The sequence below is a fragment of the Falco punctatus genome, assembly GCF_963210335.1.
Source record: "Falco punctatus genome assembly, chromosome: 4".
NCBI lineage: Eukaryota > Metazoa > Chordata > Aves > Falconiformes > Falconidae > Falco > Falco punctatus.
In genome coordinates this window covers 20,619,697-20,646,848 of record NC_137583.1, presented here as the reverse complement: position 1 = coordinate 20,646,848, position 27,152 = coordinate 20,619,697, and the positions used below count along the sequence as shown (strand labels likewise).

General features: G+C 40.1%; 1 protein-coding gene and 1 long non-coding RNA gene across 16 annotated transcripts in view; one reads left to right on the top strand and one right to left on the bottom strand.

Moving 5' to 3' along the window:
* LOC308063057 (contactin-3-like) overlaps positions 1-25,601 on the top strand; it is a 138,827-nt gene extending 113,226 nt beyond the window's left edge. For 3 of the 6 annotated variants that reach the window (XM_080385502.1, XM_080385503.1, XM_080385501.1), the window contains 11 exons: positions 9,437-9,564; positions 10,987-11,162; positions 14,946-15,063; positions 16,134-16,544; positions 17,296-17,366; positions 18,198-18,432; positions 18,592-18,707; positions 19,311-19,497; positions 22,710-22,822; positions 24,687-24,855; positions 25,468-25,601. In XM_080385502.1, the coding sequence (XP_080241628.1) occupies positions 9,437-9,564; positions 10,987-11,162; positions 14,946-15,063; positions 16,134-16,544; positions 17,296-17,366; positions 18,198-18,432; positions 18,592-18,707; positions 19,311-19,497; positions 22,710-22,822; positions 24,687-24,855; positions 25,468-25,568 (1,825 nt within the window). In that variant the 3' untranslated portion in view covers positions 25,569-25,601. The remainder of the gene's footprint in view (positions 1-9,436; positions 9,565-10,986; positions 11,163-14,945; positions 15,064-16,133; positions 16,545-17,295; positions 17,367-18,197; positions 18,433-18,591; positions 18,708-19,310; positions 19,498-22,709; positions 22,823-24,686; positions 24,856-25,467) is intronic. The other 3 variants (XM_080385504.1, XM_080385505.1, XM_080385506.1) reach the window with 2 other exon arrangements.
* Positions 1-27,152, bottom strand: part of LOC308063058 — a 236,952-nt gene that overhangs the window by 4,305 nt on the left and 205,495 nt on the right. For 8 of the 10 annotated variants that reach the window (XR_013927827.1, XR_013927829.1, XR_013927831.1 and 5 more), the window contains 7 exons: positions 25,450-25,585; positions 24,939-25,041; positions 24,079-24,240; positions 23,531-23,642; positions 22,032-22,085; positions 19,203-19,362; positions 4,693-9,029 (listed from right to left, as the gene is read on the bottom strand). This is a non-coding gene — a long non-coding RNA (uncharacterized lncRNA). Of the gene's footprint in view, positions 1-4,692; positions 9,030-19,202; positions 19,363-22,031; positions 22,086-23,530; positions 23,643-24,078; positions 24,241-24,938; positions 25,042-25,449; positions 25,586-27,152 lie in introns of those variants that run through there. The other 2 variants (XR_013927830.1, XR_013927828.1) reach the window with 2 other exon arrangements.

Genomic DNA, 27,152 nt, shown 5'->3' with positions numbered 1-27,152 from the left:
ATTCTCAGTGGAGAATTTGTGATTCACCTATATCCCAAGCTATTGATTTCTGCCAACGCATAAGTGTTTTTTTCCAGCAGCAACCATTAAAGCATTATTGAATTAGTCATAAGGTAAAATTGCACAAGTCTGCTGATTAAACTGTATAATCAAACTATACAGAAGTGTACCTCTCCGTGCTCTGAGCAGCCATCTCTCCAGCATTGGGGATTACTGCCTTTGCAAGCTTTCGGGTTTACATTTCAATATTAGCATATGCTGAGAGTTTCAGGTAGTGAACTGGGACAGGAAGAAAACTCCTTGGATGAAAGGTGTAATTAAGATAGTTACATATCTGATTTAGCATGAAACTAAGCAGTTTGATACTTGGGACATTCCAGCTGCACCACTTCAGCAGTTTGTACAAGCTGTAAAAATTCAGAGGAGCAGAATAACTGTTTGGGAGTTTAGTCTGCCCTGAGGCCAGCCTTTCTGCAGTGAGTTGCTGGAGAATCTTTGCTAGACACAGGAACAGCCACAGAAAGCCACAGGGTTTCCCTGGGAGCAGTGAGGACAGGATGACTGTGAGTGTGCCTCTTGCAATGCTCTGGTACACCCTGTACTTAGCAGGATAATTCAGGAGCAGTGGTAGCACCTAAGTGTGCAAAAATCCAGACATGAGACTGGGGTAGGTGAATACTTCGTTTTTGAAGGATTGCCATGGCAGCCTGTTGTGATTTCGTAAATGTATCCCTACTCCTGTAGGACTTCGTGTCAGGTTGTAAAAAGCTTCACTTACCATCGGGAAGCTATTTCTGAACCAGGTGAAATTCTTCTAGTTCACTTCCTGTAAAACATGATGTCATGGGGTGGGTTTTTTTGAAACTTATAAATGCAGAAGACGGTAGGAGATAGATCAGAACTTTTGGAGGCTGCAGCTGGGACCGTTGTGTGCTCCATCGTAAGGTTAGAGCTCTCCCCTTGTACCCAGAAAGGTTTGGGCACTTGCTGTCATCTTGATCTGTGCAGCCTTGGCTCTTTTCTTTTCAGGGACCACAATAGTTTTCACGTGTTCTCATGTTCAGTGTTGTCAATGTGCCAGTCTGTCAGGCGATTTGGTATCTATCGTTCTGGAGCTTGACACGGTACCACGGACTCGCTAGCTGGCTGCATTCCTACAAGCCAGCAAGCAAAAAGCTCCTTCAAAATAACACTAGTTGGTTTTTCTTCCTATGTGAAGCCTCCCATCATCTTACAACAATATAATACCATATTGATGTCAGTCTGTAACACAGGGCCACAATGATCTCTAAAACTGATGTGAAACCTGTTGCTTTTTACTGATTCTCAGTTGTCCTTATTCGCTTTTGTAAAGCATGTGCATAAATGCAGAGCACCTTATTTTCTCCATTTAGGAAAAATCCTAATTTTTGTCCCCACACCTTTTCCATAAGAAGGCGGGCAGGACGAATGGTATCCTTCCCATTCCTGCCTGTCTCGTCTCTTATTGGAGCTGCCGATCCTCAGCCTTCAGCTAACGTATAGGTTCAGACTGTGGTAGCCAAAGCTGCCAGACATGCCTGGACCTTGCAAGGCTCCACACATGTCCAGGGGAAGAGCTTTTCAGCCACAGCTTGTCCCTTGCTTTGTGAGCTTTCTGTCTGGACGGGCATCGGATCTGGTTTTAGTGGTTGCTTTGGATCGCCCTCCAAAGCAGTACCTACCGATTGTGTTTGTGGTGATAGTGCCAGGCTAAAGAAAGTAATTTCAGTTTCTGAAAATGTATTGAGCATACACGATGCTGCCTGTTTAGATTTACGAACGTAAATTACGGCTTTTAGTTCAGCAAAGTGCAGGTATTTCCAAAATACGGCCCAGGTCTCTCCTAGTGTATTTTTGACAGCACGCTGAACATGGCTTACAGGAGAAAAGTAGTAACAACCCAATAATCCTGAATTAATCTAAATGAAGTACAGTCACCTTCAGAGAAAAGCAGAAATGCAACTCTTTGCAGAAGGCAGTGGACTTCATTACTGCCTTCTATGAATAATTGCAATTCATGAATTTCTTGCAGTTCTACAATTCTTGCAATTCAGGAAAGGGTTTCCAATTAGCAGTGCATTTTTCAACCATTAACGACCTTTCTAATGGTGAAGTCTGTTGGGGAGGGTGTCTTTTTTAATTGCAGGAAAAGGGAGGAATTGGTTCCTAAAAGGGGTAATGCTGGCCACAGGGGTCCAGCCTGCAGTTTACCTAGGAGAGGTAGGGGAGGCAGAATGAGCTTAATTACATTTGAGGCTCAGATGTACAGCAGGGTTCAGGCTCGCAGAGCACTCCTCAGGAGAGACAAGGGTGTGAGAACGGGGACAGAGACGGAGACTCCCCTCTCTTAATTTCCATGTGCTTGTAAAGAGCAAGCAGGGTCTTCGCACAGTGCAGCACGTCAGCTCCTGCAAGGGAGCAGCTCTTGCACTGCATCCCACTGGAGCACCTCTGGCTGTGAGAGAGTTGGGGTTGCTCAGCCTGAAGAAGAGGTCTCCAGAGAGACTTTATAGCACCTCCCAGTACGTAAAGGGGGCACAAGAAGGCTGGAGAGGGACTTTGTAAAAAGGCAGATAGTGACAGGACAAGGGGGAATGGCTTTAAACTGAAAGAGGGTGGACTTAGATTAGGGACTAGGAAGAAATTCTTTATCGTGGGGGTGGCACAGGTATCCCCGAGAAGCTGTGAGTGCCCCATCCCTGGAGGTGTTCAAGGCCAGGTTGGATGGGGCTTGGAGCAGCCTGGGCTGGTGGAAGGTGTCCCTGCCCAGGGCAGGGGGGTGGAACTGGAGGATCTTGCAGGTCCCTTCCAACCCACACCATTCTAGGACTTTGTGTATAGTTTTCCAAATTCATTTGTCCTTAAATAATTAAAACCATATTATTGTTGGGTTTGGTAGGTGTGCTTGTGGCGTAATGGAGTCATGCAGCGTTGTTCGAGAACGGCAGCACTGCAGTGTTTCGTTTGTCATGTAAACATACACAGCTGTGATAGCGTGTTCTCTTCTGAGGATGTGCCAGCCCGTTCCTCCAGCACTCCGGTGGAGGCACCATGGTTAGACCATGGTAGTTTGGGCTGTACCTGAGCTGGGAAGGCTTTCTGTCATAAGAAGACTTCAGTTTTTTTGGAGGTACTGACCACGTTACTTTAGTAAAGCCCGAAAGAGTTTCATTTTGATGGCACTGTTGCTTGTACTCTTAATTTTTTTTTAAATGGTGCTGCATTTTCAGTATGTGGAAGATTTGGATAATGACTCAGTAAATTTTAATTAAATGAGCTGAATATGATATGTCTTGTGGAGGGAAGAAAATATAATTCAAAATGGATTCATGAGCTCTGGGCTGAGAAATTGCTCAACGTTGTATAGTTTTGCTTCTTGTTAGTTTTGCAAAATATGTGGGGTTTTAATTTTTTTATTTTAAGAATATCTTGAATAAAGAGAGCTAGACAGTAGACAGCACTGGAATGCAGAGAGAAGTGAAAGCGTAGGATTCACTGCAGAACATGCGGAAGTAAAGACAGAAAATGGGAATTAAATTAATTGGGTGCTGAAGGAAGAAATTCTTCCCACCAGAATGCAGTTTTGGACCTTTGAAATAAATAATTTTGGTTGACGTAGGGAGAATAATAATCAAGAATTAGCAAGAATTCTTGGGTCTTTAATGACTGCCAGATCAGGTACTGAGGGTATCTGATGGTGGCATGGGTCAGTTTTCACCCCATATGATGTTCATAGTGCGCACCACCACACTGGGAGCAAGCAGCTTGTGCTTACTCAGGCTGTTCTTTGCCAACCATCTCATATTATAAGGCCTTTAAAAATTTTCACTAAAGTATATTTTGTCTGCAGTCATTAAGCCACAACTAGGTTTTGTTTATTCAAAATTAATCTGCAGCAGCTTTTGCTGATAGCAGACCATAGCCCCCAGGGTCTCCAGGTAGAGAGCGCAGAGGGTGCGAACCATAGTTGCCTTCCTGTACGTTCTTCTGTGTTGAGGAGCTGGCCTAGGCCACCTCTGTCTCCACGTGGATGAACTTTTGGTTTTATCTTCCGGAAAAGGAAGATTAGATGTTTAACCAAGGTTACATGCACTTAATGCTAGTTTAACTCATCAAAAACAGAACACATACTAAAATATGCTGCAACCTAGATAACCCCTTTAAAGATTTCATTGAACGTTTTATGTATGTATATGATTTTTAATTGATATATAGCACTAGACAGTTGCTGCTTGTTGGCTGTAGTGGGTCCTGTGCTTCTGGCTCAAATGCCTGCCTGGAAACAGTTTAATACAAAGGATTTGGAGCTCATGCGGAGAGCATTTCACCTGTAAACAAATCTGCTTTTATTTACCAAGACTAGAAAAAGATGAAAAGATGCTGCAAACTTTACCTTCCCTAAAAGTAATTTCAGTGCAATTCTCTTAAAAACCCTCCAGTTTAGCATCTTTAATTGGGGCAAAGTGATGTCAAATCAAGGGGGAAAGAAAAGAGGAGAAATATTTCCTGATAAAACGTTCCATGATTCTTAGAAGTATCAGTAACTAGTTTTATCTTTGCTCCAGTTTGAAGTAAGTATTTTTATTTCATTTTGCATTACGGTTTGAAATGCTGTGATGTGGAAAGGAATGCATTTACTTACCAGTACTTCAGTAGAAGTTGGGTTGTTGGTTTGTTTTTTTCTCCTGGCTTTCTTGTTAATTAATCTGGTTTGATTTAGTTGGAATTTGATTGATATATAAAAAGGCAGTTTTGACCTACTTTTCCACTGTTGCTTTGCACAGAAGTGTTATGAACTGGAAAGCAGCGTGTTTGTGTTTATTATCATACCAATGAGGATCTAAAAGAGTTGGCTTTTGTGCTGAATAATCCGACAAATAAAAAAGGCAGTGATTATTTAGTTTGATTATGTCTGTTATTTTAGTAATAAAGCATTGTCACAGAAAGATGAACAAATTTGCATTCATTAACAGTTTCATTAATGACACCAAGTTTCAAGTGGCAGCCTTGTGGTCTTGGGTCCTGAGGCTTATTTGTCCGTTCATTGTATATGTGGTTGCACAGCACCAACAATTCAGTTTAACAGGAATTTGGTGAGTAAGGTAATAGTATATAAATCTACAGATAATACTGTCCCAGTTCTGTAAGGAAGTAGGTATGGGGACAGTAAATGCAGAATAGCTTGAATAGTCTTACATTGCAGATACTGAACTTGGCAGATCTTGGACTGGCATCCTGGAGCACCACTTGCCCTCTAGTCCCAAATAATGTTTGTCTCAATATCTGTAAATGTGAAAATTTGTTGCAGTTTGTAACAGTAGTAATTATAATTTATCAGTATGAGAAGTACATGCGCTCATTTCACAGTTGGATTTCTCCATGGTCACTTATGACTAAGGTAACTAATACCAAATTATAATGTCATGAATAAAACCTGGCATACTGGGCAGAATGAATGGAAACTATAGTGGCAAATATATCTGCAAGATCTGTAATGGCAAATACATGCTGCCAGTTTGGGTGGGAGAGGAAGACTCTCCATAGATTTACCAGCATCGTAAAGTCTCTTAAGTCAGGACCCCTGAAGTCCTGAAGTTGGTTAATCCTCTACCCCATTCTGTTGACCTCAGCCAAAGAGCCATGGGCATGAGTTAAGACATTCGGCTGTTGTAGGTTGGTTTAGTCATCCATTTGACTGCTGGAAATAAAAGGTGGGTTGGTTTTTTCCTCAGGAGTTAGTGAGAAATGATGATTTTGTCAATGAGGTTTCGACGGGTCCTATATCAATCTCTAGTTGTGCAAATGAATACGTGCCAAAGCATTGCTCCACCAGTTATCTCTGCTTTACAGGGCTAAAAGTTTGTGCCATTTGCCAGTGCGTCAAAAGTGTGCAGACTGTTGAAAATGGAAATCACTTTGAAAATTGCTGGCCTTCAGCAAAATGTATTGCAAAAACACTGGTAGATAAAGGGTAAGCCAAAGGATGTGTTGGGGTTTTTTTGTTAGAGATTTAGATTGCTTACTGGCAGCGGGCCAGCTGTAGTACATTTGTTTTATCACAGTGTGAGAATATCTAATAATTTTAAGTATACTAAAAGCTTCAGTTTGTCTAATGTTTCACCATTTCAGGGTAGAGCTATTTATGGGTTTAGTGTTTTCATAGGCTCTGCGCTGCATTTACTGTTTTGTAATTGAAAAAGTAAAGCGTTTCTCTTTTTAATTTACCAGTAAAGATTTTATTTTGACAATAATTTTTTTTTAGACTCAGTTTGTTGGTTTTGGTTTTTTTTAATTCTGGGAAAAAATCTTCATTCTTAATTATATCTTGGTTTTAATAAGCCTATTGCTTGATTATTTTAGGCAAGCTAGACTTCCAGATAGCTCAGAGCACTGTAAATGTGATTTGTTTTAATTAAACAATAGACATTTTCTAGTTTATACCCTGATCCTACTTTTTCCTTTGTTTGATCTCAGGCTTTGTCAACACTGTTGAGTTTTTAGTTGGTTTTGCATTTTTTCTACCAGAAAGTGCTTTAAAGCAGATGATACAATACAAACCTTTGCAAAATACACAGATAGCTAGAAAATCCAACAACTCAATAGCTTGCTTGCAACCATAATTGATATGTTTTAACACCTTTTATTGATGTCATTATAATTACCTATAAAATGTATTAATCATGTCTGTAACACATTTAAAATATCTTTAAATCATATGGTAAGATTTAATTGCTTATACTTGCTCCACCTAATATAAAAGTGCAGCCAAGTATTTGGAATTTTCCAAAACAAGTTAATAAGCCTCAGGGAGGTCAGCTCTACTGACATTGATGAAGCACATCCTCCTTATGAGTATGCTTCAAACATCACCATGTTGGCTTAGGTACCTCAGTATTCTTTGGAAGATTCCAGAGATGGTTACTTCCAAATGTAAACTGATTAAACTGTCAATCTATTTATAACTTTTTCTCCCCAAATAAGGTGCTTTTGTCTGTCATTCTAACAGGGTGGCTCGTTATCTGTTGTAATTTGCATCTGTTCATTTCATTATGGTGTCCTCTTTGCCCAAAGAAAAAGTATCTCAGCTACAGCACTGAGTGTTGCAACACCTTTTTTTAAGGAAAAAGAAAATGCAATTCAAAATAATTAAGAAACTAGAAGTTGTGCTTGTTTCTTGAATATGCTTCATTGTAAAGAGCAGTGCAGTTGTGGAAGGAATCTAGTGCCTCCAGACATTTAAAATGCAGTCTCCGCGTGGCCTCGAGGATTAGGTGAACTTGCTTTTAAGGGGAAGGAGCAGCATAACCTCAGAGCCATTGCAGAGTCCCACCGCCACAGTCTGCGGTTAGTGCACATGGTTTTGGAGCATCAGAGGAGTTAAGGGTAAAGGACAAGATCAGTGAACACATCAAACTCCAGTCGTGTTCTGCTGCCCTGATTTACCAGCTTAATTATTCACAGACTCAGCTGATATTTTTTTTTTAAATACCATTGTAACACTGTATTATTTATAATATAAATCACTGTAAGTAATTAATGACAGTGCAGTTGACTGACGCATATACCTTTTAGGAGCCAACTTTTTTTTTTTCAGCATTGTGATTGAATCGAAGGGGGTGTGTTCCCCAGGTGCTTTTGCCCTGCCTGCTTTCAATCCTAGAGGTCTCCACAGGCTTGTCCTGCAGCCAGCGCTGCACTCGAGCTTGCATTGTCCTTCATCAGCTATGGTAGTGTGTGGGGAACGTCACATGGAGAAGTGGTCACACTGAGCTGTTGTTACAATGTGTGAATGCCAGAAGAAGAAGGAACCTGTTTGTTTTTTTAAGTGAGCATCCTGCTTGCTTCGTGCCTGGGAGAAGTTCTGGGAAGAGAGGCAGTGATTCCAGTCCCACCTGACCACAGCAGGCTTCCCCATCTCCTTTTTGTAATGTGTATTCAGCGGTACAGAACTGAATCTCAGTTGGGACAAATGATGGAGATCCGTTGATGCTAATTTGCCTCAAGGATGTTGAAGAGAGCAGCAGGGGTGCGTATTTAATTAAATTTTTGCTGAATAATGAAGCAGGTTAATAATTAAGTACATGCAAGTGAGAAGACCAAATCCTCATGACTCTTCTGAGAAAGGGAAGATATAGCAATGTTAAGTTTCATGAGATTTGCTGCCTTCTCAGCTGATACTTGCTGTCAGAACTGTGTAAGACTCCAACTAATATGGTTAGAGGTTTGCCTGGAGTGTTAATGTTGTTCTGTTGATTCTGTGTAGCTAGATGTGGGTGTTTGAGGCATTGCTAAAATACCTTCTCGGTAAGGTGCCTAGGGAACCAACAGAACAGCCTTGCTGCGATTCCTTCGGTGCCTTTGAAATAGATCGATGGGATCTGAGAGAGAAGCTCTGCAGTTCTTTTGACATAGGTGTATCAGGAAATGTTTACTATTTTGTTAATTATTCTGGACTTTCTTATATATATGTTAGTTATATAGCTGCTCGAGGTTATCTGAGGAAGACTTGGTAGAAGGCCCTGCATATAAGGGTGTGACAGGTGGGAGGACTAGAAACAGGGAAGGAGGGAGTCAAATTAGCCTTACCTTTACATCCCTCCAGTGCTTTTGTCTAGGATGTCATCTCTGCTATTGGGATGCTGGTGCTCTTCTGTCTGTATCAGTACAGCAGGTCTTCCGTCCACGGCTTTCACAAGCATCTTTCTGGTTTGTTCCATGCTGCCTGTCCGTTAGGCGTGACTCTCACTAGTGGAGTTTGTGTGAAGTGGAGGGAATTTTCTTTCCTTCAGGTCCTTCCATAAAGCATGCCTCTGCCACGTCTGCAGGCCACCTGCTCAGCATAGGTGATAAACTGAGACAGAAGTCTGCAACAGTGGGAAGTCACAGTTTGCTTTCTAAACAAGTACTGGGGTTATACTTGTGTGGGCTGAATCCTGCTCCAGAGAGTCAGTTGTGCAAGTGAGCTCCCGACTTCACCACAGGCGGTGGTAGGCTTGTGTCTGCGAATCCTGAAAAGTGCCAAATGCAGATTGTTGATGAAAAGTCATATTGCATCATCCTAATAATGACATACAGCTATTTCAGAGTTACCGTGCAAGACTGCATGAGGTAAGCAACATAATACAGTTGAAAACTATTCTAATTTCAATTGGTGCAGCTGAAAAAGATGGAGTTAACATGGGATTTCTCTGTCACACACACAAAATACGTATCTTAAACATTGGTTCTACTGGTATCCAAAATGGTGAGTGATACACAGATGGGTTCAAATTTGTTGCATATTTTCAGTGTATGGCCACAAAATTTTCAGGCAGTGCGTTGGTGCAGTTTGATATATTACGGTAACAGTATGAGTATTAAAGCATTTTGTCTACAATGCTGCAACTTGTAAAATCAAAAATTTATGTTTTGTTAGAGTCACGTTATTAAAGGATGGAGGACTAAGAATAGCCAATGTGACTAAAGCTGATGCTGGAAGCTACACGTGCCTGGCAACAAACCAGTTTGGAACAGCCAGCGGCTCAACAAACTTAATAGTTACAGGTAGGTGCGCTGGAACGGTGGATCAGCTGTGGGGTGGTGTAAACTGAATTTCAAACTCTGCAACAGAGGTCTGCCGTGATGTGGGAGTCCGAGTTTGCTTATTGAAAAAATATTTAATGTGGTAGAAAGTAAAGAGTGTGAGAAGTTACATAGTTCACAACATATAAAGATAAAAGTGTATTTGTTATAAATCTATTGAGACTAAAGAGACTGAGGGATTTTGTCTTTGACAAAGAAATTTCTTAGATGTGAGGGACTTCTGACTACTTTCCTCCCTTCTCTCGCTTACCTAAATACTAAATAGTGCAATTATGCATTTGAGTTCAGGGTGTTTTTTTTTAATTTCTTGAGGAAAATAACCCATGGCAATCAAAATATTTCAAGTAGTTGTATATTCCAGTCCAAAATCTGTTTAGCCCTAAGGAACTGTGTGCTGTTTGCTTATGGAAAAAGATGTGGTAGAAACTTCAGCTGCAGGAGTGTGCAGGGACTCCGTGGTCAGTAAAATACAGTCTTTCAGAAGCGAGCTGCATGCATAATGGTTGTTAAGAGGGGCTTGTGCCCCCTCCCAGAAGTCATCTATTACTACTTGCTATCCAAGACGCTGGATTAAAAGGACCAGTAGACTGTGAAGTTTTATCTGAAGAACATCTTCTTTCATTGTACTTTTTTTTAAAGATTGGACTATATATATGAAAGATTTTCCAAACTCAGAGTTATCTAATATCCTACTGCATTACATATCCTGTATATCTCAGAGATCCAAACAGAATTATTTTTTTCAGTGAATTAACAGCTTCACATTTTCCGTCTGTGCTTCTAAATGATTCATGTCCCTTTATTTCCAAATAACAGAATTACATACAAAGGATTTCTAGAATTATTTTAAATTTACAGTATCTGGAGTACTTGAAATTTTTCTCCTTTAATGTGATTCTGGAATAACAAGCAGCTGTTCTTAATGACGTTATTTATGTTCCATATGATATATGGACCCAAATATCCAATGTGGATTTCCTCTAGTTTCCAGATTTTATTAGCTCCTTCTCTGACTCCTAATCTTCCAGTGGCTGCTGCTATAGCTGCCTGCCTCAGAACACGAGTGTTATTGCTGAGACCCACACACACTTTTTAATGGTAATTTCATTGCTGTGGGTTGCAGTGCATTTAGCTTTGTAAAGTATATTGGCCTGTACACAGCAGGTTAAAATTTCTCTTTCCAGTGTTGAGTAGCTCCTGCTGGTAAATGTGCAAGAGGACACGATGCTCCAACGAGAGGGGTTGAGCAGCAGCATTTACAGTCCAGATGCATAATTTGAAGTGACTGTCATGAATCAGATTTGAAGAACGTGGTAGAATATTAGTAGCAAGCAAAGCTCAGCAATACAGGAATCCAATAACTGATATTTCTGCTCTCAACAGAGCCAACAAGGATTACTTTGGCACCTTCCAACATGGATGTCACGGTGGGAGAAAGTGTCGTCTTGCCATGCCAGGTTCAGCATGATCCTATCCTGGACATCAGCTTCACCTGGTATTTCAATGGAACACTCACCGATTTCAAGAAGGATGCTTCTCATTTTGAGAAGGTTGGAGGGGTAAGTTGCAAACACCTTCTCTTTGCCTTATAGATACAGACAGGATTACTTGTTTCTTTCTTCAACGTGGTAAAACATAGGATGCTGCTTCTCTTTGGGGCCTGTAGAATTTTCTTTACGTTGGAGGGAAATCATTCATTGAGGTAGCTACCTGCCCATAGCTCCTTGTTCAGACACCTTGTATTTTAGACCTGAAGTATTTTAAGTTCTGTTTCTGCATCTGGCCGCACGTGATTTTCCCCAAGATCACATGAAACACAGCAATGACAGATTAACGAACTTGACGCAGACCTTGTGAGCTTCAGCCTAAAGCTGAACAAAACCACCACATCTTTCCTTATTTTTCCTGCACTTGCATCTCTAGTGTATCCCTCAACGTTCTGCCTGAGCATCCTTGGGTGAGAAGCTGTTTTATCTCATTAAATAGTTCCGATGCAGGATGCAGAAATACTGCCAGGTTGGAAGAGGGGGCAGGCATGGTGACATTAATGGTTTTTACAGTATAACCTAAGCAAAATGTGAAAAATAAAGCATTAAGACAGATGAAGGAAGTATCGAGAGAATTAAATCAATTACAGCCAAAGGTCTTATTACAGTGCAGGCCGTGGCCAAGTGATAACAAAAGCAGCAGCTGAGCGTCGGCATGGAGCTGGCCATTATAAGCCTTCATAAAGTTTCCTTTCACATATTCTTGCCTGGTCTCCTGCTCTAGAGCAATAGCTGTGGGTTAGACACTACTACCTGTGAAACTGAAATTTCAGCACCTAACTTTCTTCTTTTGGCCTGTAAAAGCTCGAAAGATTTAGCATTTAATCAGTAGGCACCAAACACACAGAGCATTCTGCAGTTTGCAATTGATTAAATATAAGTGCATGTGGAGATTATGAGATTTCCTTGTAGGAGCCATGAGATATTCATATATCATGTACATTTTCACAGAAATGTTTTGAGAATTACAAACTGCCCATCTGTCATGCTGTAATGGGAATGCTCCGATTTCATAGCCTGTTACCTTCCAGTATTGCTACATGGACTTTATTTATTTAGTCATATTTCCCCCCAGCTGTACTTTGGCTGTATATACAAATACATACAAATAATATTAGAAAGGAAAGGTTAAAAACATACCAAAACCTGAAACTGACAGTTTTACTGGTTCAATTAAGGCTTCATAAACTGATTGGAAAATGCAGCATTTTTTCTCACTAAAAATTCCAGGTTTTTGCTAAAACAAACACAGGCATGATTACAAATCAAAGCCTTGTCTATGAGTCTTATTTTTTTTTTCTTTGAGGAAAAAACATTAACAAGCAGTTGTTCACAAAAAATTCTCAGTCGGTGCTGAAGAAAAATCCAGGGTGAATATTGCGTAACTTGGAACTCTGAATCTAGAACATTTTCCTGTGAAATTTATCATAAGGGACAGAATTAGGGGGTTTTATGGAATATAGACATTTAGGGTTTGGGGTTTTTTAAACTCTTAATTGCGTAAAGAGGGATTGTGAAGCTTGTTAGTAGAAAACTTCATAGGTTGCCAAGAGATGCATGAAAATATTTTATGCACTTGTATCGCATTAAGGTCAGTGGAGTAATTTCATCTGGAGTTACGTGCGGGTCATGGCACGTAAATAAGCATAAATACGCTCTAAGCCTTCCAGTAGTTGCAGTGTGTATTTGTCAAACGAAAATATCTGTGCAAAAATAACTTCAGCTTTCTTGGTCGTAAACATGGCAAAAGGAAAATAATGTTTCACTGGATAGATTTCTGTGTAGTGATGTCTTGGAAGTTCCTGTCATGCATGCCTGAGGTCTCCAACGTGTGGTAGTTAGTGGGAATGTTATGGGATCACCACCTGGTCTTCCAGATGGTTAGAAAAATACAGGATGTAACACTGTGTTACTGCTCCATTTTTTTTTATTTTTTTTTTGCTTTTTTTTGTGATTTATACAAAGAGTATGGCAAACCAAGCAGATTCCAAAATTTTGAACAGACTGTCTCTAAACTGTTCGGGGTGTCACCTTGTAGAGCCCAGCAATGGCTGAGGTTGTTAGGAAAAGCAATTTCAGCAGCTGTTCGTACTGCGTGGCCTGCCCTTTATTTTATTCTGTGTAGTGTGGAGAAAGGACGGTGATCTTGCTGTCACCTGGACTTGTCCATGCTGACAAAGATTTAATCTGACAAGGCGAGAATGTGGATGCTTCTGATGGTCTGTGGAGCCATGGGAGGTGAGGGTGCCCTCCTACACTGGAGCTTTTTGCTGCTGCAGGTTTCTGTGTTTTCCCTAGTGCTCTGGGATTCTTCCCCAGATATCCACAAATAATTTAAATCCAGTGTTAATATTTTGGTGGATTTCATTTCAAGTAAAATTCTGTTTGACAGTCCCCTTTGTCGAGATGTTTTAAATTTAGTTTGCTAAAACAAGTTTTGTTTAGAACATGATTTGCTTGTGAGCATGCATTGCTGTTGTCGGTCATTGCCTGAATATCCTACTTCCAATCATGTAGGTTGAGTTTTAGATTGTCTTCAACTCAACTTTTAATGTACTGTAGGCAATCAGCACTGAATTGTCCTGCAAATGCTTACATCTGTGCTCTCACAGAAGAGTAGGCATTGTGTTTTACACACAGGGATGGGAATCAGGCAGAATTGTTTTCAGCTTGTGTTGAACAAAGAAGCAGGACATTGTAATGCTGAAATAATGGGTGTGACTGTGAAACAAAGAAAAATAATGGAACTGTTGGAAAGGTTGGTAATTTTTTTTCCTAAGACTAAAATAAACTCCAGAATCATCTCTTCCCCTTTCTCCCAAACTGCTGCACACCCAAGAATTAGTCATGTGGCCAGAGTAGCTGAAAATACCCACAAAATAGTGTTCGGTCCTCAAATGGAATGCTGCTGCTTCAGATTTTTTTTTTAAATAAAAACTTTTAAAAATGGAAATCTGACAAACATTTTTCACCTCAAAAATATGATGTGAACAGGGTTAAAGCCATAATTCAGCTGACACAAAGAGAATTTTTCAAGTGTTGCTGGCTACCAAAGGTTTAGTATCAAGTTCTCTACTCAGTAATGTAGAAAACAAATAGTATACAGGAGCCCTAAGGTGATAACGAAGTTCGAGTTATCACTCAAGTTTTAGGTATGTTTCCCTTGATCCAGGTGGTCAACTACTTGCTATGATGTTAGCAAGACCAGTGGGGAAATAAAATGACCAAAGATTAGATACTCAGTGAAGAACAAAGAATAGAACGTAGACTTGTAAAATGGGGAGTTTAGCAGAAATGTACAACCTTGCAATAACCTGCAGAATAGACCAAATCCAGCTTCGTCATTTAGACATTTGTCCTCCTTAAAACCCTGCGATAACTAGACTTACAAATTTTGTCTAGAAGTCGAATTGGTTAATGGCCATAGAAAGCTGGGTTTTTTCTTCCTTAGGGCTTTGAGACAAATGGTTGGTCACAGGGCACGGACTTTCTCCATGGTTCCTAATAGCAGTCAGGAGGTACGTTCCCAGCACGAGCTAACCATGTTGCAGTTCCTTCTCCTGTAGAAGAGGGACACTACCTCGTGTTTATTAGGAAAATGCTTACAGACAATTACTATGGAGCAGCTGATGGGTAATAACTTGCTACCCTGCAGGCTGTCTGCCAATGCAATTTTTGAGCCACTTTTTATCTCCCAACAGTTTTGGGTGATTTCTTTTCCATTTAAAAATACAATCTTGATAGTAAATTACAAGGTGGTACATTTATGTTAATAAGAACTTCATATTTCAACAGAGTGCATCAGGAGATTTAATGATCAGAAACATCCAGCTGAAACATAGTGGAAAATATGTTTGTATGGTGAAAACAGAAGTGGATAGCGTAGCATCTGCAGCGGACCTTATCGTACGAGGTAAATTTCAGCTTCAGTTACCATGAATCATATTTTCTAACTTTTTTATATTGTAGATGACAGAAACAACTGATGTTGTAGATTACAAAACCAATTTGTTATTGCAGTATGTGGTGAATGACTGTGACTTGAATTATGTCATTCTGCCTTGCAGTTAGGGAGAATTACAGCTCAGTTTTTGGATGAAGCCTAATTTTTCCCAGAGGAATTAAGAGCTGGGGGATATAATATTGACTGCACATCTTTTCTCACTGACAGTCCTTCAAGTCACTGATGAGAGGGAACTCTGAACTGGCAGCTGTGAGCGAGTCAGAGCCTAGGAGAGGCTTTGTCCTAGGGACATGCTGGAAGTTTAAAGCATGTAAGGCAGGCTTACTCCTTTTAATTCGAAGCAGGGATGCTCACAGTTAAGCCAGAACTGCAGCTCTCTTTGCTGGTGATACAGCTACATTTATATCGAGAGAAAAGCTTTCATTTAAGAAAGCACGTGATGTGAGCAATACTCAATCAATGTATTTTAAAATACGCCAGATACTTTATAATTGTCAATGTAATGTTACTAATTTCACCCCCCTTTGCTGGTGCAGATGAGACGAAGCCCAGCATTTTTGCCAGGTGCCCAGGACCAGGATTTTCCAACACGCAACAGCAAGCTCGCCTGACTGAGTTGCTGTTCAGATGTTGTGCTGAAAAATTGCTACAGTGCATTGTACAGTAAAACAGCTGTAGGTAACAAATTGGCAGGCTAGTGAGATGTGTTAGTAGATTAAAGAGGACATTGACGACTAAAGTAAAAGGCATTGGAAAGATAGAGGATCATGCTGAATAAAAATTTCTTGGAAAAAAAACCAAAACCCTGTCGTCTGTGCTGCAGTTCAGAGTATTTCAGAATCAGATTATCAGAGTTAAGTTTAGTGAATGTAAAACAGTAATTACAAGTGTTCTTATTCCAGGCTGAATTGTTTCCTTCCTCCCACAGCGCTGATAAAATGGGAATCCATACTGCTATGTTAGTGGTTTCCAGAGCACTGGCTTTACAAAACACAGTGTATTTTTCAATCTGATTCTAGGCTCACCTGGGCCCCCTGAACATGTGAAAGTGGATGAAATAACCGATACCACAGCTCAGATCTCCTGGCAAGAAGGCACGGATAATCACAGCCCAGTAACCACTTACACCATACAAGCAAGAACACCTTTTTCAGTTGGCTGGCAGCGAGTTACAACAGGTAAACCACAATTCTTGGTACAGATTCTGTTGAAACGTTTTTGGCCAGGGACACCATGTTCTAAGTTTCCTTTTTTTTTTTTTCCCCCTTTATTTCTAATAGTTCCAGATGTGATTGATGGAAAAACATTCACAACCACAGTAGTGGATTTAAATCCTTGGGTTGAATATGAATTTCGTGTAGTTGCCAGTAACAAAATAGGAGGTGGAGAACCTAGTTTACCCTCAGAAAAAGTAAGAACTGAAGAGGCAGGTTAGTGGGTTCTTCTATTTGTTTCTAATTCAAGAATCTTGAACTGAAAAAGGAGCGTTCTTATCCTTGGCTCTTTGCAAACAAGCTTGGAATTGCCATTGAATGTAAAAGCTTATAACTAGTCTGTTTACGATTTTTCTGCTTAGCCGTGGGACAGTTTGTATTGCTTCTGTGCTGTTCAGCAATGCATAACATCTAAATATGTTTAAACTGTATTTAGTATGCCAGAGCCTGTCAGTTCCGGCAGTGCTGCAAAGTCTGAAGGTATTAACAGATGGAAATAAGTTAATTTTGACAGGGTGTTTTCATTCCTAGCGTTTGATCCGTGTACACCTTCCGTGTAACAAGCATGTGGCTCAGAACGCATCAGTTAAAACCCCAGGAGTTTACTTGGAGTAAGGCCATTGCCCACTACATCTGCATAAGTTAACCCTATTAAAAAACTGAAGCATGCTTCCCATTTTTAGAAGTTCATAGGCAGTAGCATACACGTCGTAGGCTGCGAGCTAGTGAGGTTCTTGAAGCGCTCAGAAAAACCTCAGCCTGCCCCAATGATGGAAAGCAGCAAGGTGACTGCAGGACAGGGCTGGGGCTTTGCAGGACTGCCCACCCTGCCTTGAAAGCATGTACGTTGATTTGCAAAAGCAATATGAATGCAGCCAGGTCAGCTTCGGAGGATGAGGTTAAGGTTAGGTGATTGTCATCTCTTGTATCTTCACGGTGTAGACAGCTCTACATTTCCTTTTCACAGTTCCCGAAATTCCCCCATCTGAAGTCAGTGGGGGAGGAGGCAGCAGGTCTGAACTGGTCATAACATGGGATGTAAGTTTTCTGGCAGTTTTCTTCACAGAATGATCATTTTCATTCAAACGCATAAAAGATGAATTTCCCTGGCTCCAGCAGCTTCTCTTCTAGGATGTCTGTGTGCTTGGTCACATGCTGTCACGTGAGCTGTGCATATTTGCCTTCCCTTTCATGTGTAGCTGTGCTAGATGGCAATCAGTGGGCAGTGCAGTTAGTTGGTCTGAGATTATTTCTGCATTCGAACAAATGTTAACGCTAAAAGGGGGCAGGAGGGCGGGGGAAGGGGTATCACTTAAAGGTTGAGCTGAAGAATTATGCTTTTCAGTGCAAATTTGCAGTTCTTGCTTTCCTATCATTAACTCTGGATGCATGTGCTAGCCAAAAGAAACAATCAGATAATGCATTATATATCCCCTTTTTAATGAGGTAAAAAATGTTAATGTTCTATTGACTACTCTGTGTGGTTATCTAATGGTAATCACATCAGAGGAAGGTGTAAGCCACTGCACAAAGGCAGTATTGTGCTCTATAATTTTATAATTAGATTTTATGAACCGTGGATTGTGAAATCAAAAAAAAAAAGTATTTACTGAAGTATCTTAAAACAGTATACTTAGCGGAAAACAAGGAATATATCTGAAAGTTGTTCTTTTCTTGAAGTGCAAACCTTAAAGTAGGTTCAAAGGAACACACTTTGTTCTGCTGTGCCAGAGTTAATTTGCTGATGGAAAGATCCCAAGTACAGTACCAGAATCGTGTACATTAGGCTGTCAGTACCTCCTCCCTGCAAAACGTGTCCAGTGCTGCATGTAGCATCACGGACTTTGTCGTCTGCTGCTTTTCTCACAGCCCATCCCTGAAGAATTACAAAACGGAGAAGGATTCGGCTATGTTGTTGCTTTCCGCCCCTTTGGCACCACAACATGGATACAGACTGTGGTCACCTCTCCTGACACACCAAGATACGTCTTCAGGAATGAAAGCATCTTGCCCTTTTCACCATATGAAGTCAAAGTTGGTGTCTATAACAATAAAGGAGAAGGGCCATTTAGTTCAGTAACCACAGTTTTTTCAGCTGAAGAAGGTATGTGATTGAGTTACCTCCAGATAGTTAACATGAGATGTTTCATCAGAGAATATTGCAACACCTACTAGAAAGGAGATCGCTGTGAATGTGGACATGCTTATTTCCACAGTCGGCAGTGCTGCTGATCATCTCTCATTTATTGCTTTCCGAATACAGAGCCTAGTATAGCACCCTCCGGCGTGTCTGCGACAAGTCTGTCGTCCTCGGTCATTGAGGTCTCCTGGATGGCCATTCCATGGAAGATGAGTAGTGGAAGGTTACTGGGCTACGAGGTAAGCTCATTTAAAATACACTGCCATTTGTAAAGGGCCATGAGCCAGAAGGGTCATGCAGGCTGCAGGACAGCAGCGTGGAATTACCATGTATCTTGCTTTTTTTCTGCCCCACCTACACCCAGAAGAAGAATATTATCTTCTAAGCTTCTCTGAAAACAAAGAGCACAGAATGAAATTGTGGTTTGCTTCCTGTGCTGATAGTCATGTGTCTGTCTGACAGTATTTTCAAACTGACATTTTCTCAGAATTACATTTACTTCCAAAGAAACTATTTTATAAGGTACATTTGTCTGAGTTTAACTTCTTTACTTTTTACGTGAAGTAATGGTTTTCCTCTTGTCATTTTTTAATTCAAGCAAGATCTAGTATTTCAGTTTCCTTTTTCCTACAATCACATTAAAAAGAGCAGCAAGCCTGAAAAGCAGATGGGTAAGAATTATTTATTATTTTTAACACAGTAAACATATTTTTGAAACTTTAACGTATTTCTACCTTTTTCAGCTGAGGGAAAAACTGCGCTTCAAGGAGTCAGATGCAGTGCCTTGGGTGAACAGTCCTTTTCATGCAAGATTTTAAATGGTTGTGGTTTATATTTACTAGGTTAGGTACTGGAACAACGGTGAAAAAGAAGAATCTTCAAACAGAGTAAAAGCTGCAGGGAATGAGACATCAGTAAGAATAACAGGTTTGAAGAGCAACTTGGCATACTACACAGCTGTCCGTGCTTACAACAGTGCTGGAGCAGGTCCCTTCAGTGCCACAGTAAATGCTACCACGAAAAAGACACGTAAGTATCTTGAATTTAAAGTGGGGAGAGACATAATGGTCTGTTAGCACTTGCAGGGAAGTGAAAACTAGGCGCGTTACTGGGAATCGCAGTATGCACGAGTGACCCAGATTTTCCTACAGGACTGGAGGAGTGAGTTACACAGGTAGACTGAGTGCAGGTCTGCCCTTCCTACCCTCTGCTGCCTCAGTAAAACACAGCTATGCCGGTGCAGCTGAAGATAGGTATCTAATTTCTGCACAAAACCTTTATTATTCTTCTAGTGACAGGAAGAACTTCAGAAGAAAAATTTCTGTTATTTGGAAGGAAAAAAACAGAGACTTGTTGAGTATTTTCAGGGTTTTATAACGTATTTGTAAGTTCTGTAGAGCATGGCTTTTGAAGTGCGGTGATCCTCATACAGTTCATGCAAAACAATCCTTCATGTCCATTGTTTTCTCTTGAAAAAATTGCACAAGAGGCCACTTTACTATTAAGGAGAAATTAAGCTGGATAACAGATTGTCAAAGGCCACACTAATTTTTCTACTAACAGAAATATTTTTAGTGTGCTCTTGCATTGTAACACAACTCAGAACCGGGGTCATCAGTCTTGAAGTATTTCTTTCACACTTGCAAGAATGTACAATTAAATCTGTCTGAAAGGTCAGATTCCCTGGCATAGTTGATAACATCCTTTACCAAAAGCAGTCACATCATCAATATTACAAAATAAGCTAGTTTATCAGAAATGATTGTATGCAAAAATTAGTGTCACCGTCACTGACTGAACCAACTCGGATAAAATTTGCTGGAGTTCAGCTACTTGGATGCGTAGTTGCCATGCATCAACTGCTCTGAAGTAACTCCCTGTCTGTAACCTGTACCTGACGTGATAAATAGTTTTCTCTAATTAACCATCTTTGCAACTACTGGTTGCTGACTAGAGCTTGTGGCAGCCTGGCCAGCTCAGTGATTTTTCAGTCTTGTTCTAGTGACCACCTGCCTTTGGGATGTGAGTGAGAACTGGGCAAGGACCTCATCCCACTGATTTGAACCGGATCTGCATCAGAGCCTTAGTCAGGGTCACTGCTATTTCAAATAACTATAAAAAGAAAAATTAATTGCATTATGTCCATGTGTCTTGCTGGTGAATAAAGAGAGCAAAAACACTGCAGTACAGCATAAAGTCAATCTGAAGGATTTTGCGAACTACTAGTTGAATTGACCAAGACACATAATTCTCTGTACTGCTGCACTAGAAACTGATTTTTCATTCAAATGTGTAAATTTTAATCAAACCCTATTTCTACCTTAGCTCAAATATTTTTGATTGGTGTGTCTTTTCACTGCAAAGGATTTCTGTGCACATCGCATTTACATTCACCCACATGACCTACAAGAGACTTCTTAGTAACTACTAGCTGTAACAAGAAATACAAATACTTAAGTTCAGTTGGCAGTATATTTCAAGACTGAAAATTCTTTGCCTTTGACTATTAAAGTATCTTTGGCTTTATATTTTAAACTATTCATGTTCAGACCAAAATAACAAGTGTAATTTTGTTTTATAAAATACTGCTATATAAAATGGCGAATAACTGGGGAAGTTATATAAGTTTAATAAGGCAAGTTGTTACAATTATTTCCTATCTTGAACGTCTTAAAATACAACCAAATGTCCTGTCCATTGGTTCTAATTCAGAGAAGTACCAGTATGTCTCTGCGAAATCAGTGTAGCTCTTTGCACACTTAGCACTGGACATGTGCTTATGTGATGTGGCGGTTCAGGATCTGACCTATTACAAATCAAGTTTTGCAGTTCTGAACATGGAAGATTACTGGAGGTTTTGGTATCTGAAGTGATTGGGAGCTGAATCACTTCTATATCTCAACTGATAGATAAAGGCTTACAGTTTTTGTATATAATTACTCCTTTTTTTAGATGTCATATTAATATTTTGTGGATTTAAAAGAATGACTCATTTCTTTTGAAATTTAGCTTTAATATCTCAGTGTGAAAACTATTCATGTATGCTGGAATACTTAATTCTCAGGAGTAAAATAATCTCTTACATTTACAAAAAGTAGCTATTAGCGCATCAGGTTAAATCCTATTTAGTATATACAACCAGGCAAACACTGCCAAAGAAATACCTGTGAGTGGTTGTTTGACTCGAGAATAATTCTTTTAAGTCTCGCTCCTACATTTTTGTGTCTGCTTTAAGAAGTATAATCAGGTGGGGTTTGATCTGACTGCTCATGGAAAGAAGGTAGGGAGCTACCTGCATGAAAGAGTTTAAAAATAAGAGGAGAAAAAAACCACATCAACATTCCTGTGCGTGTGCTTAAAACCACTGTCAGTGTTCAGTACTGGAACCTTCAGCTTCAAAGCATAGCATGGTCCACCTAAGCAGCAGTTGCCTCCACTAGGTGACAGCAGCAGTAAATTGTTTTCCTTAACACATTTAGAAAAGATTTTAATCATTGATTGTGTCACTGCATGACCCATTTCTGGGAAACCAATTTGAGGCATCTTAAGAGGTTTGTACATACCTTTGCCTTCCCTGGAACCTTGGCAGTTTCAAGGTATATTAAAGCATACAGCTCCTTTTGAAAAAAAAAAAAAAAAACAGTCTGAGATTGTTAAGGAGCAAAACCACCCAATGATTTACTTGTCCAAAGCCCCCGCTGTTGTTCCAGCTGCAGATACAGAAATGGCACAAACTGCATTTCAAAGTCACCATTCGAGTTAAAAGAACAACAAAAAACCACCATCAAATATTTTTACATTACAGAGATGTTAAAGTAAATCAGCATACATAGATTTGGATATTCACTAAGGCTGTATCTAAAAAACAATCTATTAGAAACTATTTGCTTATTCTTGGCAATATACTAAAACCAGAAATTGTTAACGTCATTGCTTTCATTAAGGTTTGTTCTAATTGATCACCCACGTCCTAAGACGTAAGCTCATGCCTGGCTGTATTTGATGAAGGTCCATCAACAGATAATGCAACTTCAGAAATACCATTTATGTGCCATCTATTTTTCCTTCCTTCTGTTTTTCAAGTTTAGTCTCTGAGCCATGCAGTGTACAAACAACAAGGCTGCATTTGAGTTGCTTTTGCATCTGACATGTAATGACAGTCAGTTACCTGAATTTCCTACTGTAGAATTAATTTAACTGGCATTAGTGATTTAATTTGTGCTTTTATTATTTATTTGAAGCACCCAGTCAACCACCAGGAAATGTTGTGTGGAATGTCACTGACTCTAGACTAATCCTCAGCTGGGAGGAAGTAAGAGCTATGGAGAATGAGTCCGAGGTGATTGGGTATAAGGTAAGTGAAAACAGACCAGAAAAGTATCTGAAAACAATCCACAGTTCGCTTTTTGCTGTCTTATCTGCAAGGCAGCAAGTTCAGAGGATGCACAGTACCACATCTAAAGCATTTCAGTAGTGTCTCCTTTGTCAAAAGATGTTAAATCATATTCTGACAACGTCTCATAAACCATGGTCCTTTTACCATCAGTGGTACACTAAACGCCTTGTCCTCCTCATGCAAACACAGCTGGGGAGCTGCGCTGCCAGCTCTTGGGCTCTCACCCAGATGTACGTAACACTTACTGTATAGAAACGTGTAACTCTAACCCAAATGTATAACATTTTGAAAGAAACCAAACAACCCAAGATTTAATCAATGGGTGGTTTCATTTGCTGGCCAGGTGTATTTATTAGTACCACATATATCAAACTGATACTCTTTAACCTTTTTCTTCTTACCTACTGTAGGACATGCTCATTGTCTCGATAGAAGTCACACTGCTACATCTAAAGTTAGAAATCACATTGCTACTCTAAATCTGATTGGCACAAAAATGTACAAGTATTTAAGTATGTCATATGTCTGAAGTGTGTTTAAGAGCACAGCTGAGGGTGTTCCTGATGAGCTGCGTACAGCCGGATCCCACACGATATGTTCCTGCATAAAAGATACGCACTGAAGGTCTGACTGTGCCGTGTTCTGAGTTGTATTGGCAAGAAATACCTGTGGACGTAGGATAAGCCACCTAGTTCCATAGAGGGGAGCTGCCCTGAAAGCATACTGTGTGGTGCGTCGGACTGTACGCTCCCATCTCCCGCAACAATTCCAGGTTCCCCTGTGAAGAGCAGACATTGTTAAGTACACAAGGATAAGCAGAACTTTGATAAAGCTGGTTAATTTTACAGAAGGAAAGCACTTAGGGGTCAGGTTGGCCCCAGAAGGCAAGCGCAGTACAGTTAACAAAGTCAGCTTGCCGGGAATGGAAGAGCCAACAGCTGATGCTGGATGCCAAGGAGCCCTAGGGCAGGTGCTGTGGACCCGAGCCACGCGGCTGCAGCCCTCCAAGAGCATTGGGGAGCGTGTCTCCAGGGCACCAGTGTGTGTAATTCCCGTGGCTTTGCATTTTATTTTTTTTTTTCATTATTATTGCTATTATTCTGGGGGAGTTGCTGTTATTTGCAGTGGGAAACTCCCCTGCTTGTCAAATTTGTGGAACTCTGCCAGGTGAATACATTGGATCCATGTTTTTTTTAAACTCTGCCAGGACATACCTCTCTCTGCGCCTAGCCTCGCCACTGGTGCTGGGGAAGCCATTGGGCTCATCAAGCCTTCAGGACAGGAGAGAGCCTGATGTTGCTCTTAAATCCCTTCTCTTGTCCGATGGTATTGAGCAGAGGGCTCTGGCGTTCAGATGTAGCTCCCGTTCTTAAAACCTAGGACACCATTGCAGTTAAGTTTCATGACAGAACAATCGTTCAGCACTTGCAGAATATCTTCCAACATTGTCTGTAATGTTGATTAGTTCTTTACTTCCCAAACTACATGTTGGCATAAGAAGCTGATCTAGATAATGAGGCATTCCAATCGGTGGGGTAATTTATCAAACAACACATTGTTAAGATAACAGAATATATTATTCATCTGTTATCATTATACATTGTGCCATATTAGATTAAAGGTGGAATAAAAGAGCTTGATTGATTCTACCTTCTTTCTTTAAATGTAATTCTGCCCTAGAATATTCACCAAAAATCAGATTTTTTCTGTTGTCCCATCTTTTTAAAGACTGAAACCTTGTTTCTGAGAAACACAAATAAAAATTGCAGGGCAGGTCCTAGTGGAAGAAATGACACTCTTCAGCTGTTTACTGGTGTTGCAGGTTTTGTACAGGACCAGCAGTCAGACCAGCATGAATGTGCTGAACACGGACAAGACAACAGCTGAACTTCTGCTCCAGTTTAACGAAGATTACATTATACAAGTAAAAGCAACAACTGATGGTGGAGATGGCACTAGCAGCGATCAGATCCTGATTCCCAGACTAGCTAGTAAGTTGAAGCTGAATCACTATGATTTTGTCACGTGCTTACGTAGGGTCCCCAACCCATACTAGAACCTTCTTTATACCGACCATGGTACAGGGATACACGTCTCGGCCTTGGTGTGGTGAATCATCACTAAGTTTGCAGTTGACACCCGGCAGTTGTCACAGCTTGTCTTTGCAGGAGTTGAGTCTTTATTGACGGGGAGAAAAAAAGAATTAATACTTGTATGTTGTATGGTAATAAGGTAGTAAAAGGAAAAGCAATTAACAGTTTTCATGCCGTTATGCACGACAAACTTCATTCTATTGAACTGGTAAATTACCATGTAAATTGGCATTAAAAACAGGAGATTTTTTTTTTTAACTTTTTCTCCTTTTTTTTTTTTTTTTTTTTTTTTGTATTATTGCCTTGAAAGGAACGACCATTTGTACCGTTTCAGCATTTTGCAAGGCAGTTCTCTAGTTTTAAAATATTTACTCTATTTTTGTATGTTTTCGTTGCTTCTCAGAAATAAAAATTTATAGTAATTTTTGTTCAGCATCTAGGAAGGGTAATAACTTGGTGCAGCAGACACTCATGCTTTCATTTAATCCTGACCTTTTTCATTTGTCACAGGTATGGATGCCAGAGGTTCTGGTCCATCAGCCTTTAATATCTTCAGTGTATCCAGCTTCTTACCAACAGTATTTTCCTTGGCCCTTAATTCAGTGTTGTGATGATACATTCTCATTTGCTGGGGGAAAAAAAAAGATAGAATCGGTTATTACAGAAAAGTGCTTTTTTTAAAAAAATGGTTAATGCATGTTTTTCTTCTATCCTGACGTGTTTTTAAATTCTTTGTATTTCACTGTAGGTTGAAGTAAAAATACCGTGTAAAGTTTAGCAAATCCTTTAAAAAGGAATCTAAAATGCCTTAATACTTGAACCAAAGGAGTTTACATACTACATACTTCAGATGCAATGTAAGGAAGAGGGAGAGCAATGGCACTAGGATCAGAGTTACAAGGAAGAGCTTAGTCCAGTGAGAAAGTCCAGGTTTGCAGTGAGACTGAAGTGTCTGGGGTATGTTCTGCATTGTTGTGGTAACATCATTGTACATACAGGATGAAATTGGAGACATGGCGTTTCAATCAGACGATAACATGTTGGCCAAGCGGCCGTTCTTTAAACAATGTCATAATCCAGTAGGTTTGGATCAGTTTTTCTGATGCCCTTCACAGAGGTTACTCTAAATCTAACCAGAAATCAAAGCTGGGGAAAAGTCACAGTATGGACGTTAGTTTTGCACAGTCCACACTGTGGTGTCCAAGAGGCACAGCTTCCACTGCTACTCTTAAGAAATAATTTCACAGCTGTGTCTTGAAGGCTCTCTGTTTTATCACAGCCTAGGTTTACGTACCTTTTCAAGTACCTAACCTTCCTCTCCATCAATAGATTTTGAAGTTAATTTCCTTATATCCCCACCTTATATTAACCACGTTCTTTATTCATAACCAGATTCTCCCACCATCATTTTTATTGCCCTTCTCTGAACTCCTGTCAGTGTGGTTCACTAAAAAAGGGCCCAGTTGTAAGCATTATTGAAATGCAGTTGCACCACGGCCTTATGAAAAGGGACTACTACCCCCTCCTGACCTGGTGACGTGGTGCTTCCAAATATGCAGCCCCAAATTAACTCGCCCTTTTGTCTGCCACACTGCACACTGTAAACTCACCTTTAATTCAGTGTTAACTCTCCTTCCTGCTGCTTTTCAGCCAATTCAAAACTATTTCACCTGGTCTGTCACTCCAGTGTACCCCATTACTGTCATATGATTCTGGTAAGTTTATGGCAATACTATAGGTTATAATAAGAATTACACAAAGACACTTTGGGCTTGCTATTATAGAGAAACCTATGCTTTCTGTCAGAGCAATATATTAAAGATACATTAAACCTGGTACATTTGACTTCTATATTGTGAATTGAGTCAATCCAGCCTTTTAGACACCTTTTAGAGAGCTACCTACATACATGGTAGAGCAAGTGTTCATGTGACATAAAGCATATCCTTTTAAAGATTTTTTTTTTCTTTTTTAATCTCACAGTATTACTACAACACACAGAACTATTAAGGGAGAGAACCAGGATTAATGAAATTAAGGTAGCACTGTAGAAAAAATACCTTGATATGCATTCAAATATCAAAATACCTTATTAGTATCACATCCAGATGGAAATACGTGCTAACTGTTGAAGTAAGCAAGATCTGTATATACTGTACATATATAGTTATAAATGGCTAGTTGCTTTTCAATGT